The sequence below is a fragment of the Trachurus trachurus genome (genome assembly GCF_905171665.1).
Source record: "Trachurus trachurus genome assembly, chromosome: 22".
Classification (NCBI taxonomy): domain Eukaryota; kingdom Metazoa; phylum Chordata; class Actinopteri; order Carangiformes; family Carangidae; genus Trachurus; species Trachurus trachurus.
Genome location: NC_139907.1, coordinates 4,796,907 through 4,814,599, shown reverse-complemented (window position 1 = coordinate 4,814,599; position 17,693 = coordinate 4,796,907). Strand labels below are relative to the sequence as shown.

At 39.7% G+C, this 17,693-nt stretch overlaps 1 protein-coding gene across 3 annotated transcripts in view; it reads right to left on the bottom strand.

The window, feature by feature from the left end:
* Positions 1 to 17,693, bottom strand: part of larp1b (La ribonucleoprotein 1B) — a 38,568-nt gene that overhangs the window by 14,603 nt on the left and 6,272 nt on the right. For 2 of the 3 annotated variants that reach the window (XM_083997961.1, XM_083997962.1), the window contains exons 3-11: positions 17,605 to 17,661; positions 16,583 to 16,844; positions 14,681 to 14,899; positions 13,254 to 13,379; positions 12,882 to 13,053; positions 7,838 to 7,982; positions 6,571 to 6,748; positions 5,315 to 5,511; positions 1,687 to 2,046 (exon numbers count right to left, since the gene is read on the bottom strand). In XM_083997961.1, the coding sequence (XP_083854087.1) occupies positions 1,687 to 2,046; positions 5,315 to 5,511; positions 6,571 to 6,748; positions 7,838 to 7,982; positions 12,882 to 13,053; positions 13,254 to 13,379; positions 14,681 to 14,899; positions 16,583 to 16,844; positions 17,605 to 17,661 (1,716 nt within the window). The remainder of the gene's footprint in view (positions 1 to 1,686; positions 2,047 to 5,314; positions 5,512 to 6,570; positions 6,749 to 7,837; positions 7,983 to 12,881; positions 13,054 to 13,253; positions 13,380 to 14,680; positions 14,900 to 16,582; positions 16,845 to 17,604; positions 17,662 to 17,693) is intronic. The other variant, XM_083997963.1, reaches the window with a different exon arrangement.

Sequence of the window (17,693 nt, the reverse complement as noted above, 5' to 3'; positions counted from 1 at the left end):
GTAAAATAAGAATATTTCTGTCGCTCCAGTGTTGTTTACCCTGTCGACCCACTGGCCCAGTGACCACAGCAGCTGGATGAAGCTGGAAAAATTCAGCAGCAGCGGATTCAATAACAGGAAGTGAATCGAATGTTACAAAGGCCGAACGACCTCGACGACGAGTTCACTGACTGTTGGGAGATCTGGACGCCTACGTTTATGCCGTTGTTGTTATTTCCCCAACATCTGGATTAACATTTAGCATCTAAACCTGTGTTATAGTTTCGTATGCGACACATTTTATCTTGTTTTGTCGATGCAGCTCATCTGGTTTAAAGACAAACCTTGTTCCAGGAAAGACAAACCTGCGGCTGATGAGAAATTTGGATTGGATTAAGTTGGATTAAGTCAATATTAGCTCAACATGGAGACTGGAAGAGGAAGCAGGAAGACTACCAGTCTGAAGTATTTGTGCATCGAAGCAGAAATAAAAGATAAAGTGAGGATCTTGTGACACAGAAGCTGCTGGTGTGACATGAAACTCGTGTTTAGACACGACTTTAAACATGTGTGTTATATGCAAATTTAAGTCCAGGTGGTGTTTTTGTTAATGTCTGTGCTCCTTGTTCTTCTTCTTGTTAGTTTCCCTAAACTGTAAGTAAAGTTAGGCTTTACACGATCAGGCTTTTTGGGGCCGATCACCGATTAATGAGTTTAAATAAACCGATAACCGATCACGTGAGGAAGCAACAAGTCTATTTAAATTACTTGTTTCTTTACTGTTTATACTTAGACACATTTAAACCAATGAAATATATACATTTTATGTCTTTGTGGCGTTTATGTTTTGAGCCCTGTCACTATGTGATGGACAATAAAGTTTTTTGAATGTTGAATCATTAGCTAGCAACATCGTCACTAGCAAACAAACATGTCGGTGCCGTGGAATGTGACGGATAAAACACAAGAAGCCATCTGCGATCTATGCAACGGGAGCATCTGCAAAAAACACTACGATGACGTCATTGATCGGATCGGTGAAATAAAGGGATAGTTCAACATTTTGGCAGATTCGCCTATCGCCATAATCCCTATAGTCATCATAGCAGTAGGTTCATTACCTTTAATTATCGGTGCATGTTGTTTTGAGATCGACAGGGCAGAGACGTGAGCTGCTCAGTGAACACAATGGAAGCGAATGGTACAGGTCCCCTGTCCCTCATCAAACTCATCAAATACACAATCCAACAACTCCAAAACGCTCTGGTGGACAAGTTGTGACCCGCACATTCACCACGCTATGAGATAATAACAGAACGTTGCCAGACTGAGTTGTTTTAGAGGGAAATTCAGCCGGAACTACATTCCAGACACGGCTGCTGGGCGGAGGGATTTGAAAATTGCAAGTTCTGAGTATTTGCTTCATGTGTCGTAATGTTACATGATTATCTCATAGCGTGGTGAATGTGCAGGTCACAACTTGTCCACCAGAGCGTTTTGGAGTTGGATTGTGTATTTGATGAGTTTGAGGACGATTTCAAAACAGCATGCACCGATAATTAAAGGTAATGAACCTACTGCTATGACTATAGGGATTATGGCGATAGGAGAATGTGCCAAAATGTCGAACTATCCCTTTAATACTGCGGTTAACTGTGAAAACAAGTGATCGTGGCATTGAGTCCCTCCTCTCCGTGTGTTCCTCACCTTGCTGCACTCGATCTGCTCCTCGCCCTTCCACAGGTCCTGCTCGTAGTAGTACAGCCCGTCGTTGATGGCCTTGGCGAAGTCGGCCGTCAGCTTGGCGCGGGACTCGTGGTTTCCCGTCCGGTCGCCGCCGGGGTGCTTGCGGATGTACGGCGGCGTCTGCGTGACGATGAGGATCTTGTTGACGTCCTGGTCGTCCAGCTCGTAGTCCGAGTCGTCCTCGTCCGACCAGTCGGTGAACTTGTTTTTCCTGGGCGCCAGCTGCTCCATCTCCTCATCGAACAGGAAGTCCAGCTCCTCCTGGTCGGGCGCTTCCTGCGCCGGGGCCTGGTGGCGGGGAGGAGGCGTCTTCCCGTCGCCCTGGACGACACGGCGAAGAAGGAAGAGACACAGGTGTTAACAGAGAAGCAGACAAGATGGAGATGTAGACGGTTTAATGAGAGACAGGAAGATGTGAATATTTAATAATGTTGCAAAATGTTGATAAAACAAACATGACTCCTTTTTTTTTAATCCAACATTCATCTTCAGACTCTTTTTTCTTGTTTTTTTTACCACTATAAAAATATAAACCAATATTTTAAAGGGACAACGAGGAGTTTCTCCAGCGGCAGAACGAAAAATTCTGCGACAATAAAAAAGTCTCATATTAATGTGGATGAATCTACACTACCCACACTTGGTAATGGGCCCATTTTCGATAAATCTATGGTTTTGTCTCTATCGTTATTTTGTTATTATTAGTGGTGGTGGAAATGCTGGTCGAGCCGACCAGCGTTTCCTTACTTTCGGTTTCGTGGCGAGTCATGAGAATAACGCCGCCGAATCGCCGTTTATGGTCGGAACTACGACGGTATGTGATCGTCTTCCAACCTCTGACTTTAATTCTTGATGAATGAAAACATGAGTCTGTCTTGCGCCGGTCAAAGAATTTCACGGTGCGCGCGGAGGCTCATAAATGTAGTGTGAAAAAGCTTCGCTTTTCCAAAACTCCTCGTTGTCCCTTTAAATGATAAAACTACAAACTGACAATTTATTATATACTAACACACTGTTATAAACATTTAATAATTAATTACCAACTCAGAGAAAAGCCAATATATTTGTGTTTGTTTACCAGGGGGCTTTTATTTTGAAAAGTGCAGTAAAAATAAAGCTTAGATAAACAGCGACTTCCTATTATTATTAATATCATAACGTAATGTAAGAATAATAGCATAATGAAGATAGTTTATTATTTCAGTCTGGTTGATATATAAACCTTTTCTGCATCATGTTGTGTTGCCTTGTTTTCGACTCTGCTTTTATTATTATTATGAGTAAAAACCTTTTTTATGTTCTGCCTAGTGATTTACAGAATATAACATTTGTCAATATCAATATTTAGTTCCCAGAAAGAGCCAAAATATGATTGATGAGGACTGTAAAACCTGTTCCTGACACTCAAACACATCATCGAGCTGCTTTTCTTAGAACTAATATAATATAAACTTAATATTGATCAGAGGAGAAGCCACTGGTCCAATCTAATGCTACATGATGATGAAAATAAATCAATATTTTTTTCCCTTATTCTACAGGAAAAGCTCTTTGACGTGAGACTGCAGGGCGAAAAAGCTGCACAATGGAAATATAGATCCAAAAATAAAGCTGCACAGTCTGAACGGAGCCGTCAGAGGAAACACAAAGATGATCAACGACTTTTTTAATTAAAACAGACGAGTTAAAGGCTGATTGATTAAGATCTGATAATGATCAATGAGTAAAGACATCATATCATGCAGGAAACATGGCAGCAAATGTGAGAAGTAAAATGAGAAGCACAGGGAGGAAAAGGTGAGACGGGTGAATGAGTGAATGAGTGAGTGAGTGAGTGAGGGGAGGAAGTACTCAACTGTAGAGGGGAGGAGGTCGGGTGGGAGCGACGGGGGGAGAGGAGCAGGAGGAGGAGGGGGAGGGGGAGGAGGAGGAGGAGGAGAGTCGACGACACACACATCATCAGTGACGTGCTGCCGGTGAAAAGATGGAGGGAAAACACGGAGATAGAGAGAGAAAGAGAGAAAGAGATGGATGGATAAAGAGGGAACGACAGGCGAAGGAAGGAAGGAAGAAATCAGTTAATGAGAAACAGAAAAGCGATGAATGAAGGATGAAAGATGAAAATATGAAGCTCAGACATGTTTTTATTATGAAAAATAAAGTTATTTGAGTTGTTAATGGTTTTTAACTTTTTAGTTCTTCATCCTGGAGTTTAAAAACTTCCTGTTTCTCTTCCTGAGACAATAACACAACTCCTTGGACACTCGTTGGTCTTTTCCTGTTCTCAGACTTTTTGTCCTTGCAGGGCCACCGTACACTAAACCTGAACAATGGCTCTGACTTCCAAGTAACTGCAGGTTAAAGGTTAAAAAAACTTTTATTTTCATACTTACATCCATTATTTATGGTAAAACTGTGCTAAAATTGAATTATGAAACTTTATTTAAAAGAGTAATGTAAGGCTGCAACTATCTGTCGATTATTGAAGGGTCAATGACATCATGCAACCCAATGTCAAGTGATGTAACAGGTATATTTTCATAACAATCTGATTACAGACAGGGAAAATAAATCTGGACTCAAATGTGGAATAAATGTAATTTACTTTTAACTATGTTTTTTGACAAATTTTACATAAATTGTAACTCTTTATTTAGAAAAAAAAGTGGTGTTTTTTGGATAAGTCCTGCCTGGTGTAGCTACAATGCATTAAAATTCAAATATAGAAACACAGTATTTCAATTTAATGTTTTTAGAAGAAAGTACACTTTTTATAAGTACAATTAAATCTACTGTAGGTGGACAAGATATTTAATATTCATTATTCTTTTGTGGTTACACCATCTGACATTGCCAGGGGCTTCAGTCTTACTCTTGTTAAAAAAGGTTCAAATGTCATTTGAAATGACATAAAAACCAATGTGAATACAAAATTTACATTTTAACAAATCCAATGCTTTTAAAACAATTATTTATTTATCTTCATTTATCTTAAACATTTTTTTATTAGTCTGACCCTTAAACAATTAATCGATTAGTTGTTTGGTCAATAAAATGTTAAAAAATGTCAGTGTTTCTCAAACCACAAGACGACGTCTTCAAATGTCTCGTTTTGTCCACGAACCAAAGACAGACTCAGTTTATTGTCATAAAGGAAAAAAGAAACCAGAAATATTCACATTTAAGAAGTTTCTTCTTAAAAAAATCGATTATTCGACTACCAAAATGGTTGACGATTAATTTAATAATCCATTATTGTTCGTTTAATCGATTAATTGTTCCAGCTCTAGAGTAAAGTCTCCTCATGCTCTAAAACAGGAAGTAGCACAAGATTAATTATGTTATGATTTGGTGCCATATAAATTCATAATTCTTTAATAATTAACAATTTAACTCGTATATTTGGCTTGTTTTGCACTCGTTTTTTACTGTTTTTGTCTTTGTGAGGATCCAAATACATGGAAACAGGAGGAATAAGATGCCATGGTTTTGTTTTATTAACTAATAATCAACCTATTAGTTCCCGTGTTTATGATTTTTTTCAGATTCAGATGTTTTAGGAGCTTATTAACGACGGCTCGGTCCGTACCTTGGCCTTCCCAGATGGCTGTTTGTGGCGTTTCTCCACCTGAATCCAGGCGTCGGGGTCCGGTTTGGGGGCGGCGTCTTTAACGGCGTTCATGTCCGAGTCCCGGCCGGGCTCAGCCGAGTCCCGAGGTCCAACAGAGTCGACGGCGGCGGGAGGAGGAAGAGGAGTCTCCTTCACGGGCGATGAAGCTGAAACATCTGACACATCACAGGGACAGTGAACACAACCTTCATCACGCCGTCGGCATCGTCGCATCGAGTCTCTGCATCGTGTTATCTGGTCAACAATGAGTCTTTACATTTATTATCATTAACATTATCTTTTATTATGTTGTTTAAATCCATTTTTTAATCATCATTTTGCCTTTTAACTGAATTGTTGAATATTCTCTGTTGTCTATTGTTAAGTGTGTGTTACTTAGTTTAGAATATATTAGTGTGTCTTAGCATTTCTTAGTTTTTTAGTTTCCTTTTCATATTTTTAACTGTCTTCTTGTATTATTGTATGTGACAAATAAAACTCTCTTGAATCTTGATTTATTATCATCATTAATATTTTCATGAAAACCAGCAGGAACCAGAAGTTAAATATTTAACACTAGAGTTGGATCAATTCATACTGAAACAACTTTTGATAATCTACTGATCAAGTGTTGAAGTTGCACAAAAATTTTAATGTTTGCAACTTTGTTAACCGATTAGACGAAGAAACGATCTGCAAATGACATAACAAACATAAATGCTACTTGCAGCCTACATGGACACTAATTACTAATTATCATGGGCCACAGGATTTAACTTTTTCATTGGATGGGTTGTTATTTGTCAGTTTTCTCTCTGTTTTATGTATCTTAGATTCATTTATAGCAACTTTGTTAAAAAAAAAAAACTGCTGCTACAGTCTATAAATAAAGTTTATTATCATTATTATATAACGGGGCTACAACCTCTGATTGCTTCCATTATCAAGTAAAAGAAATGTAAATAAACATACTGTATCCTTCCTGCACCAATGGATTTATCACTGTGACCATAAATCTGTAATTATTAATTAACTCCGTGGATAAAGCCGAGGACAGTCTATAAATAACTTTTATTGTTGACAAACCTCATGATAAGATCAAAAGTATCAATGAGACCGTGAGTCGTGTTTCACTTCCTTCAACTCGGCCACAAAAACCACCTGGTTCCTATTAAACTGGGCTAAATAAATAAATTAATAAATGAATTAAAGCTTTATTTATTTATTTCACTGACCGGAGTTCGTGGAGCCGACCGTCTGGCGAGGAACGAACTCGGGGCAGTTGATGAGCTGAGAGAAGTCGGTTCGCGGGGAACCGACGACCTGCGGGACGGCGATGGGCCAACGCTCGGGGTCGATCTTACAGCGAACTCTGTCGTCGACCAGCTGCACCTCCTTGCTGTTCTTCAGAGCCTGGAGGAGGAGGAGGAGGAGGAGGAGGAGGAGGAGGAGGAGGAGGAGGAGGAGGAGGAGGAGGAGGGGGAGGAGGAGGAGGAGGGGGAGGAGGGGGAGGAGAGGAGAGAAGGAGGACGAGGAGAAGGGGGAAGAAGAAAAAGGAGGAGGAGAGGAGAGGAGAGGAGAGGAGAGGAGAGGAGAGGAGGAGGAGGAGGAGGAGGAGGAGAAAGAGAAGAAGGAGGAAGAAGAAAAAGGAGGAGGAGGAGGAGGAGAAGGAGGAAGAGGAGGAGGAGATGTAGGAGGAGAAGGAGAAGGAGGAGGAGGAGGAGAGGAGGAGGAGGAGGGGGAGGAAGAGGAGATGAAGGAGTAAGAGGAGGAGAAGAAGGAGGAGGAAGAGGAGGAAGGGGGGGAATAAGGAGGAGGAGGAAGGAAGAGGAGGAGGAGGAGAAGGAGGAAGAGGTGGAGGAGGAAGAGGAGGAGGATGGAAGAGGAAGAGGAGAAGGAGGAGGAGGAGAAGAAAAAGAAGGAGAAGGAGAAAAGGGAGGAGGAAGAGGTGTTAGAGGAGATGGAGGAGGAGGAGGAGAAGGAGGAGAAAACAGAGAAGAAGGAGTAAGAGGAGGAGGAGGAGGAGGAGGAGAAGAAAAAGAAGGAGGAGAAGAAGGAGAAAAAGGAGGAGAAGGAGGAGGAGCAGGATGGGGGGGAGAAGGAGGAAGAGGAGGAGGAGTAAGAGGAGGAGAAGAAGAAGAAGAAGGAAGGGGGGGATAAGGAGGAGGAGAAGAAGAAAACGGAGGAGAAGTAAGAGGAGGAGGAGAAGACGGAGAAGGAGTAGGAGGAGGAGAAAAAGGAGGAGGAGGAGAAGACGGAGAAGGAGTAGGAGGAGGAGAAAAAGGAGGAGGAGGAGAAGAAGACGGAGAAGGAGTAGGAGGAGGAGAAAATGGAGGAGAAGGAGTAAGAGGAGGAGGAGGAAAAGGAGGAGGAGAAAAAGAAGGAGGAGGAGAAGAAGGAGAAGAAGATTCATCAACACAGGGACAACCACACAGACACAAACTGAACTTAATCTCAGTCCTAGTTCAACTCTTCATGATGATGTCACGTTGCCGTGGTTACCTCCATGATGAGGCTGACGTCGGTGGTCAGCGCCTGGACTCGGTGGAAGCTGGCGATGAGCGAGATGGGCAGGAAGCCCTGGGCGTCCATCTTCCTCCGCAGGAAGAAGTCTCGCTCCAGGTTGTGGAGGCTGAAGTAGTACTCGCTGAGGACGGACACAAACACACGGAAAGCTACGTTTAAAACTTTATCAGAGTTAATTTATTACAAATTATGGTAACTCTTTAATTTACAGGCCGCTAATTACGTCATAATGTCAAGAAATAACTATTAATTACGTGATAATGTCAAGAAATATCAATTAATTATGTCATAATGTCAAGAAATAGCCTACAAATAACGGTCAATTTCATAGTAATGTCTCAAGTTTCATGCATTCATTCAGAATTTTTCTCCACCAAATCCTTGCAATTGACCGATATTTCTGGACTATTTCTACGCAATCGATCGTTATTTCTTGGCTGTATTTCGACATGACTATGAAATTTACCGTTATTTCTAGCCTATTTCTAGACATTATGACGCAATTAATTGTTATTTCTTGACATTATCATGTAATTAACAGCCTGTAAATTAAAGGGTTACTCTAATTATATCAGGAGAGCTGCATCAAGATGAGGATTTACGTGGCTGCTGAGTGGTAATACAGTCAGCTAGAAAATCATTTTGTCAATGTTTATGTTTTTTTTTTATTTGAAAGAAAAATAAAACCAAGAAGAAATAAAACCAAAAGTATTATTGTTATTACTACAGACAACGAGAAGCATGAAGCCAAGAAACTCAATACTAAACACTCACTAATGTTTGAAAAGTAGTAGTAGTAGTAGTAGAAAATATATATTTTTAATCCAAATTTAACCCTTTCCTGAAAATCATATTGCTTGTTATGAAATTAACTGGTTATTATACAAAAAAAAATAAAGTAATCAAACAATTTCCATTATTAATCAATAATCTGAAGAAGAACAAAGCCTCTTTTCATCTAAAATGTCAAAGTCATGTTGGGATATAAGGATAGATAATAAAACTAACAGAGAATTAAATAAATATGTGTTTATAAGAGACAGGGCTGTGATAAAAGGGGCTGCCCAGTTGCATTATGGGAAGTGTAGTTCTTTTAGAGCTTGATATAAACTGAAGACTTACAGTCAGGATGTCTTAGGATCTGCAACTCTAATCTGATCTGATTTTACATCGACGTTTGGGACGGAGCAGCAGCACCTCCGAAGGTGTTATATATTTATTTATGCCTCAATAGGAAAACAAATAAATAATTTTTAAAAATGTCGAGGGAAGAGCAAAGTGTGAAAAACTACAAACACTTTCAGGGAATGAACCAGAGACACCGAGGCCACAGCCCATGATGGGAATCTCAACAATAACTGTTCATTATTGTTATTTAAGCTCCAGAACAAATATTAAAATGTGACTTTTTGGATATTTTAATGAGAAATATAAACATACACACTTACACACATACACACTTTATTTATAAATTCATATTAAAACGTAATAATAATAATAGTGAATTCTTATAAAATCTTAAAGTTTAAAGTCTCAGTAAAAATGTAGGAATCTCCTGAGTGGAGCAGCAAATCTGTAGACTGGAAAATCTCTGTCTATTACTTGTCACACCACTTAAAGTCACCGCCACACACACACACACACGTCTCATGAGCTCAGCCTGCAGGCAGAGTGTGTGTGTGTGAGTGTGTGTGTGTGTGTGTGTGTGTAGTGTGTGTGGTGGTCTTTTCATGTGGAGTAACGCCGGCTGACTGAGCGGCCTGAATAACGCTGAGGGAGACGAGAGAGGAGACGACAAGAATGTCTCCCCTCTTCCTCCTCCCTCCTCCTCCTCCTCCTCCCTGAAACATTTTTTTTTTTTTTTTTTTTTTTAACATTTCCTCGCTCCGGCCTGCACATAATTCATCCCCTGTCCCCTCCAAGGCACCCGGACTATTTTTAGGAGCCCCCCTCCACCTCCTCCCCCTCCTCCTCCTCCAGTCTGAGGCTGCTGCTGCTGCTGCTGCTGCTTCAGTAAATGAGGCCAAAGTTGTCAGTCAGTCAGCGGACGCAGAGCGAACGCTGCTGCCCCCTGCAGCTCACAGCTACACACACACACCACATGGAAAACACTTCACCTGTTTGACTCAGCAGCAGCAGCTTGATTTCATTTTTGATTTATTTGTGTGCACAGTTAAAAATTACACAAGTAAAAGTAACAATTATGACAATGCAAAGTGCGGGAAGAGGCGAAAACTCAAGGAGCTTATCAGGTGCCTCCACCTAACAATACAAGCTTCAGGTTAACTCATTGAGTGCCGCGCTCCTTTCCAAAGTTTTAGTCAAGTGTACCGGCAATTTAGACCATTTTTGACTTTTTATTTAGAGCCATAGTGTATTCTATATTATTGCCACCAACACATACTGTAGCTCAATTGAAAGGTTTACCTTAATGCTTCAAATGACCACAAACCGTTTGTTTCTACGTGCCTCCGTTCCTGAGAAAACTCAAGCTAAACATGGCTGGGTTTCACCAAAATCCCTCCTTTTTTTCTAGAAAAGGAGATAGAGCGTCTTTTATGAAAGGTGCGCTGTTTGTGTCTGTCGCTCTTCTGACACTCGCATTTCTGGATCAAAGGGCTCGTATAAGATAAATATATACAACAATGGTTGTTCTATTCACAAAACCACCAGCGGGGGCGGGGGGGGCGCCACTAAACAACAATAACACAGACGCACCGTGCCGTGTCACAGCTTCTCGCCGCGGAGCGTGAGGGTCAGTCGGCCACCGCGGCTCGCGAATACCGGTCCCGCCGGTGGTCGCGGTCCTGCTGTGGTACGGGTCGGTGATGCCGGTCTGCTTTGGCCCAGAGACCATCAGATTTTACCGCGGGAGGACTTTGGGGAGGACACGGTGTTGCTCGAGGTGAAGACCGGGCGGGACTGTCGGCTGAGAGCTTCCTGGTTCAGCTCCCAGCTGCTGCAGCAGCGCGGGTGAGAGCAGAGCAGCTGCGGAGCAGCTGCGCTGCATCTGCATGCAGAACTCCGTTTGCAGAAGCCGAGTTATGATAAAAACTTCCAGATCATGAGCTGTCATGTGACTTTGATCGTCATCTATTTCAGTTCTCCTCGTCGTAGAGTCCCCAAATTTACATATAATGTGTATTAAAGTGTCTATTTTCATAATATAAAAAAAAAGCAAAAAACGAAAAATGTCGTTTTCGGCACTCAACGCATGGGAACGAAAAACGAGAAATTACGTGGTTGGCACTCAATGAGTTAAACTTGAACTTTTCCACCTAAACTTGAACTTTTTAATTAAAGATCATATATTAATGTTTTAAGGTGTTTTCAGGGTTCCCACTCTTCTCTTGAAATCGTTTTCCAGGACTTTTTCAGCAGCTACAGTCTGACAGACATTCGTTTTTAACGGGATACACTGTGTTCTTTTCGTCAATGGTACCTTATTTTGTAAATTTAATCAGTTTGTTTCTATGTTTATTCCTCTCTCTCATTCTCTCTCCCAGAAGTCTGATTTAAAGATGTGCAGTCTGTGGCTCTAATTTATGAAATGATCTCTTAAGCTAAGAAATTATGAAAAATTTATCATAGAACAGCACAAACCATGTATTTTTTTTATTTCATTTTTGGAAACGAAATCCTCAGCAGGTCCTTTTCCAGGACATTTGACTTGTTTTTCTCATTTTCCATGTGTTTTTCATGGCTGGAAAACTGGTCAAACGTTTTCCAGGTTTTCCAGATTTTCCAGGATGCGTGGGAACCCCGGTTTTATAGTGAATTATTATCAAAATTGAAGCTAATTTGTGATTTAAAGACTTTTCACAGCCAATTTAAAGTAAAATCTTTATTTTTTGGGGGGTGATGCATGAAATTAAAGATCATATATTAATGTTTTAAGGTGTTTTATAGTGAATTATTGTTAAAATTTAAGCTAATTTGTGATATTAAAGACTCTTCACACACAAACACACACTCTAACACACACACCTCTGGTGGCTGGTCTTCACCTGTTTGACTCAGCAGCAGCAGCTTCAGGTTAAACTTTAACTTTTCCACCTCGACCTCTCCAGCTCTAAAACCTTCAACGTGCTGATAAAAACATTGAGGCCAAAAACTGTTGAGCTGCTTCATGAAAGAGCAAATTAAACCCTTGAAAATAAAAGTTTTTTAAAGTTACTTTGTGTTTAATGCAGTTAAAGATGTTTTAATTACAATAATCTGTCCGCAGATATGAGCTGTGCTGAAGCTGTTACTGCTGTAAATCACTTGAATTTTAATTTTAATGACACTGTTAGGGACCTTTGTAATATTTTGTTCTTATCATCAATGTAACCTTGTTAGAATATATTATTTTTATTATTATATTCTATTACAGTTCCAAGTGGCAGGTCGTTATAGGTCATTTCTGGGGGCTTTGAGGAAATAAATCCTACTGTTATCAGCCGTAATCCTCATGTATGTGTTCAAAAGTTATGAAAACTTTAATGGAATAACTGACCCTTTGTTTTGTGTATTAAAAAAAAGGATGATGGGTTTGTTCATTTTTTTTTTTACCCGATATGCTAAAATAATAAATAAATTGTTTTGTTTGCATCTACTGATTATCTATATAAAGACAAGGCCATATATTCAAATATTGTGTTTTTTTTGGCAGATTACTTGTCTCCGAATCATGAATTAACTGTTTTTCCGCCAACTAAATATTAAAACTAATATAAAGTTTAAAAACAAAACTGATTAATGTGCAATTTGAGTTGAAAATCTAATAATAGGAATTTCTTATTCTAATTCTTGGTGTAAAAGTGATACAATAGGGTATTAGTGGAGGTCGATTGTCAATCAAACTTTATGTAATTACTTCAAATGGATAGAAAACAATGGAAAATGAATGAATAAGTGGTCACAGTTGTGTTTTATGTGTTTGTGTGTTGATGCTCTGCACTTTTCAGGAGGTATTGGAGACGGAAAACTTGTTTCTTCTCCTAAAACGCCCATAATAAGAGTTGTCCTGGTTACTCACATCTGACGTTTGATGTACTCCTTCAGCAGCTTCTCGTCCACCGTGTACATCTGGACCTTGTTGCCGTCGTCGTAGTAGTAAACCATGCCGCCGGTGCTGAAGTCTGAGCCGCCCTGGGCCGAGCCGTCGGACGACTGGGAGTCGCGGAAGCCCTGGGAATATTCGTAACGTCCTGGAGGAAGAGACGGATAAAACAGAGAGGAGATGTGAGAAACAGTTTCAGTGTGCTGGAAATTAAAACTTAAAGGAAGTGAAGGAAGACATTCTTTCAAAGTAAAAGCCTCTGACTAAGAGCATGGTGAATAAATTGTGCTTCATAATCTGTCGTTGAAATGAAATTTAGCAAATTTGGTTGAAGACACCATCACGTGCCTCGTCCGCGACCTCTCCCGCGCCCGCGACCTTTCCCTCGGCCTCGTATTCCTCCTCGGACGCTGCCGCCGTCGCTCCTGACGCTGCTGCTGTCATCGCCGAAGTCCCGCGGCTCTCGTCTCCAACCTGTCGACAAGAAAACACCAAAAAGGATAACAAGAAGAGTCAGATCGGTTCTTTATTTTGTGTTAAAAACATCTCACTGGGAGCTGGTGAACGCTTCTACTTTCATAAAATAAAACTTTTAGCCACGTTTAGCCACAACTTCTTTTACCTCAAGGTGCAGCAGAGAAGGACATCGCTTCCTCTTAATTATCAAACTATTATGTTTAATAATAGTCTAATATTAACTTTTTTTCAGTATGGCACAAATATTACAGGAGGAGACCAACTAAATTAATCATTCAACAATATTTAATCTTTAGAAAAATAGAAAAAAAGTCTCCAATATGTTATTTATCTTATTTGTTTCGCTTGTAATATCTCTGTTTTCTAACATTTTCATCTTCTATATGAAGAGGCTGCTAAAATACGAAGACGCAGCAACAGAAACCACTAAACTTCTGGCTTTTGTTCTTGACTTTAAGAGTTAATTAAAGGCAGATTGATCAATAAATCCAGTGTTTTTCTTGTCGCCTGAAATGTTTAGAAATTGATTTTAAAAAATTACTGATGAAATTTTTTTTTTTTTATCTAATTATTATTCTTTTTTTTAAATTATAATTGAAAACCACCACACATAATCTTAACTGTATTCTATACTTTCACTTTATCAAAAATAAATTGAGTTCAAATAAATGCAGCATCTACAAATGGGAACCACTGAATTCATTGATCAGCTTTTTTAACTCCAATCTAAAGGAAGCAGAACTGTGAGTTTTGTTTTTTCTGTGTTTTCCATGATTTTGCACATTTTTAGACGACGACAACGGACAAATTACAGGAAACAGAAATGTTGGGGCGACATGCAACTGAAATCCCCTGAAATGAGGATGTTTAAGTTCAGAATCGTCTTAGTTTTTTTCCAGTGAAGCGCCCCGTGAACAGATCTGAGATCGACGACGTCTCTTGTGTCACTACGTTTTCAAAACTGACTGAAATAAAAGAAAATCTCATGAGTAACAAAGACAAAGAGGATTTAAAATCACCAAAACTTCAGAATAAAGTTCATCAAAAGGAGTTTCAAGTTCAATTTGTCAGCATGTGTGCGTGTGTGATCACAGCTTAGTATTTTTACACCATCATGCTTCATCTTCACGTGTTAGTGCAGAAAGACGATGCGTTCAGGGGCAGATTGTTAAAGTGGAGAGCAAACACCAAGGAAGAGGAAGAGATATTAATCAGAGGCCGGGAGCAAAACAACAGCGAAGCTAAAAAAATAAAATAAACTTAACACCGAGTGAGTGAAGACACTGAAGGCCACTTACTCCTGCTGCTATCATGCGCCCTGTTATTATGGAGCGAGTGATTGGGCGACATGGGGTCGGACGAGTCGCCGCCGAGCTCCGCGTCCAACTGTGCCGGGCCTCCGCCGCCGGGCGCCTTGTTGTTGTCGCCGCCGCTGCCGCCGCCACCGCTGCCGTCGCCGCCGCTGTCGTCCCGGGACGCTTCCTCCAGCGGCAGAGAAACCCACTTACGTTTGTTACCTAGCGATGATTGCACACCGAGAACACAGCTTCAAGAGGTTTGTTCCAAAATGCTGGAAATCCTGTTTTTATTTTTGCATGAAGCATGAAATTAAAGATCATATATTAATGTTTTAAGGTGTTTTATAGTGAATTATTATTATTATCAAGCTAATTTTTGTTAAGTTAAACTAAAATCTTTATCTATGGGACCAATGCATGACATTAAAGATCATATATTAATGTTTTAAGGTGTTTTATGGCGAAATATTATTAAAAATTAAGCTAATTTGTGATGTAAAGACTCTTCACACACAAGTTAAAGTAAAACCTTTATTTTTTTAGGGGTGATGCATGAAATTAAAGATCATATATTAATGTTTTAAGGTGTATTTTGGTGAATTATTGTTAAAATTTAAGATAATTTGTTATTTAAAGACTCTTCACACACAAGTTACACTAAAACCTATATTTTTGGGGGGTGATGCATGAAATTAAAGATCATATATTAATGTTTTATGGTGTTTTATAGTGAATTATTGTTAAAATTGAAGCTAATTTGTGATGTAAAGACTCTTCACACACAAGTTAAAGTAAAACCTTTATTTTTTAGGGCTGATGCATGAAATTAAAGATAAAATATTAACGTTTCAATGTGTTTGTTGGTGAATTATTGTTCAAATTCAAGATAATTTGTGATGTAAAGACACTTCACACACAAGTCAAAATGAAACCCTGGTTGTAATAATAACTGTGAACCTTTTTTAAGACCGTGAGTCAAGCTCCGACTCGTTTAAAAAAAGAAAAAAAGAAAAAACGTGGCTCAGTACCAGTTTAACTTAAATCAATCACCATTTGGTTTCAGGGCACAAGGAGCCGACCGAGTCACAGCTTGTTCCCTGACAAAGAGGCGCCAATCATCACCATTTTATTCATTTCACTGTCATATAATTTAACATATAAATTACAAGTCAAATCAAGAAAACCCTGCGGATCCCAGGTCTCCTGTGCTGGCTGTTTATTTTACCGTTTATGAGCTGAAAAACATTTTGTATTTAAGGAGAGAAATTTGAAGCAATTGAAATTATGAACTAAGTATGCAGTTAAACTTAAACTGTGTGACATGATTAAAAGCTACTAAATGGAGCTTTTATTGACTCTGCACCACTGTTTTATCCTTCTATAGTTTAATTTATACACCTACAGGACTTATAATTTAGTTTATTTTAAATCAGTAATAAAACTAAATCTGATCCGACTTTGTTTTGGTCGATGATGAAGTGGCTTTTCTTTCAGCCTTCACAGATGTTGGTGTCTGTTATCGCTCAGCGTGTGAAACATCTGGAGCGAATCAGTTGGAAATGTGTGAACAAAATGAGATCAATCAATCAATCACAGCAGAACATGCAAACCGAAGTCTGAATCAATCAAACCATTGATCAATACAGTTATTGACACGCATGCTCCCACGATGCAGAAGATCAACTCTGTCCGGTGAAAAGACGCTCATCATCCTTTTTCAATTTTGGTTCGTTAAAATCGTCTTTTCACAGCACAGAGGTGAGAAGCGAATCAATCAAACGATCAATCGATCAATCAGGATCACAGCCTCGTTTTGATCATGTGTAAAAAAAAAAAGCTGCTGAACATGCTTTACCCAGAGAGAAGAAACCTCCTCCTCTTCCTCCTCCTCCTCCTCCTCACCTCCTCTCTTCTTCAGGGCGGCGTTCTTGGCGTCCTGTCCCGTCTTCAGCTCTCCGTCCTTGGGCAGCTCCCCCAGCGGATCGCGCTGCTGCGGCTGCTGCTGCTGCTGAGCCTCCTGGTTCTCTTTGCTCTCGCTGCCGCCGCCGTCGTGGCTGCTCTCCGACTTCCTGTCCGGCCGCTCCCTCCTCTTCTCCTTGTCTCTGCGCGAGGAGGAAGAGGAAGACGGCTTCTTCCCGTTGTTGTTGAGGACATTTTGTTGCTGCTGCGGGAAAAAACGATGGGGACGGACGGAGAGACAAAACGGCTTTTAGAAGGACGAACAATTTGTTTTAAATCCATTTTCTGCTGCTTTTTAAAATAAAATAACATATATCTCACTTTAAGAGCAAATTCAAGGACTTTTTAGCTTCTCTAATGTCCTCAAACCATAAAAATTTAACTTTAATGTTGTAAAAATTATAGATATTAGTAAGTTTCTACTACTATCAGATCTTGAAGATTTATAATAATCCCACTGCTCATAACAGAACTAGTATGCATATGTGACTTCTAGTTTCCTATTTCATTTTAAAGCAGTTAAATTTGTACTTTTCTGTTCAATTTTGAAGAAATCTGACATACACACTTAAACCTTGCAGGGTTTTTTATCAAGAGAGAAGCAGTAAAGAAGACGAGTGGTTATCAAAATCAACCTATCACATAGTTTCTACTTTTTCTGCCTTGTTTTAAAACCTGTAAGATCAAAATATGTCGACATTTGAAACCTTTAAAACCTTATTGGTTGTTTTCAATTCTGGATTTTGCTCTTTTCTTTGCAAAAAAATGTATTTCTTTTCTCAATCTGATTTTGAAAATGTGCAATTTTGTTTGTTTTTTTAAAGAAAATGTCGACTTCAAATATTTTTTCCTCCCTTCTTGACAAGCTGAGGCCGAGTTAAGGATGTTTTCAGTGCTCCATCTAGTGAGCAGAAACCAGAAAGACTTCTCTCTGGCTTTTTCTTTCACCCACACACGTGTCATACCTCTTTGGCCAGTTCACCCGGTGTGGGCCAGTTTGTGATGTCACTGAAGTCGCTTGACTGTAAAAAGAAAAGAAAAAAGACAGAAGCAA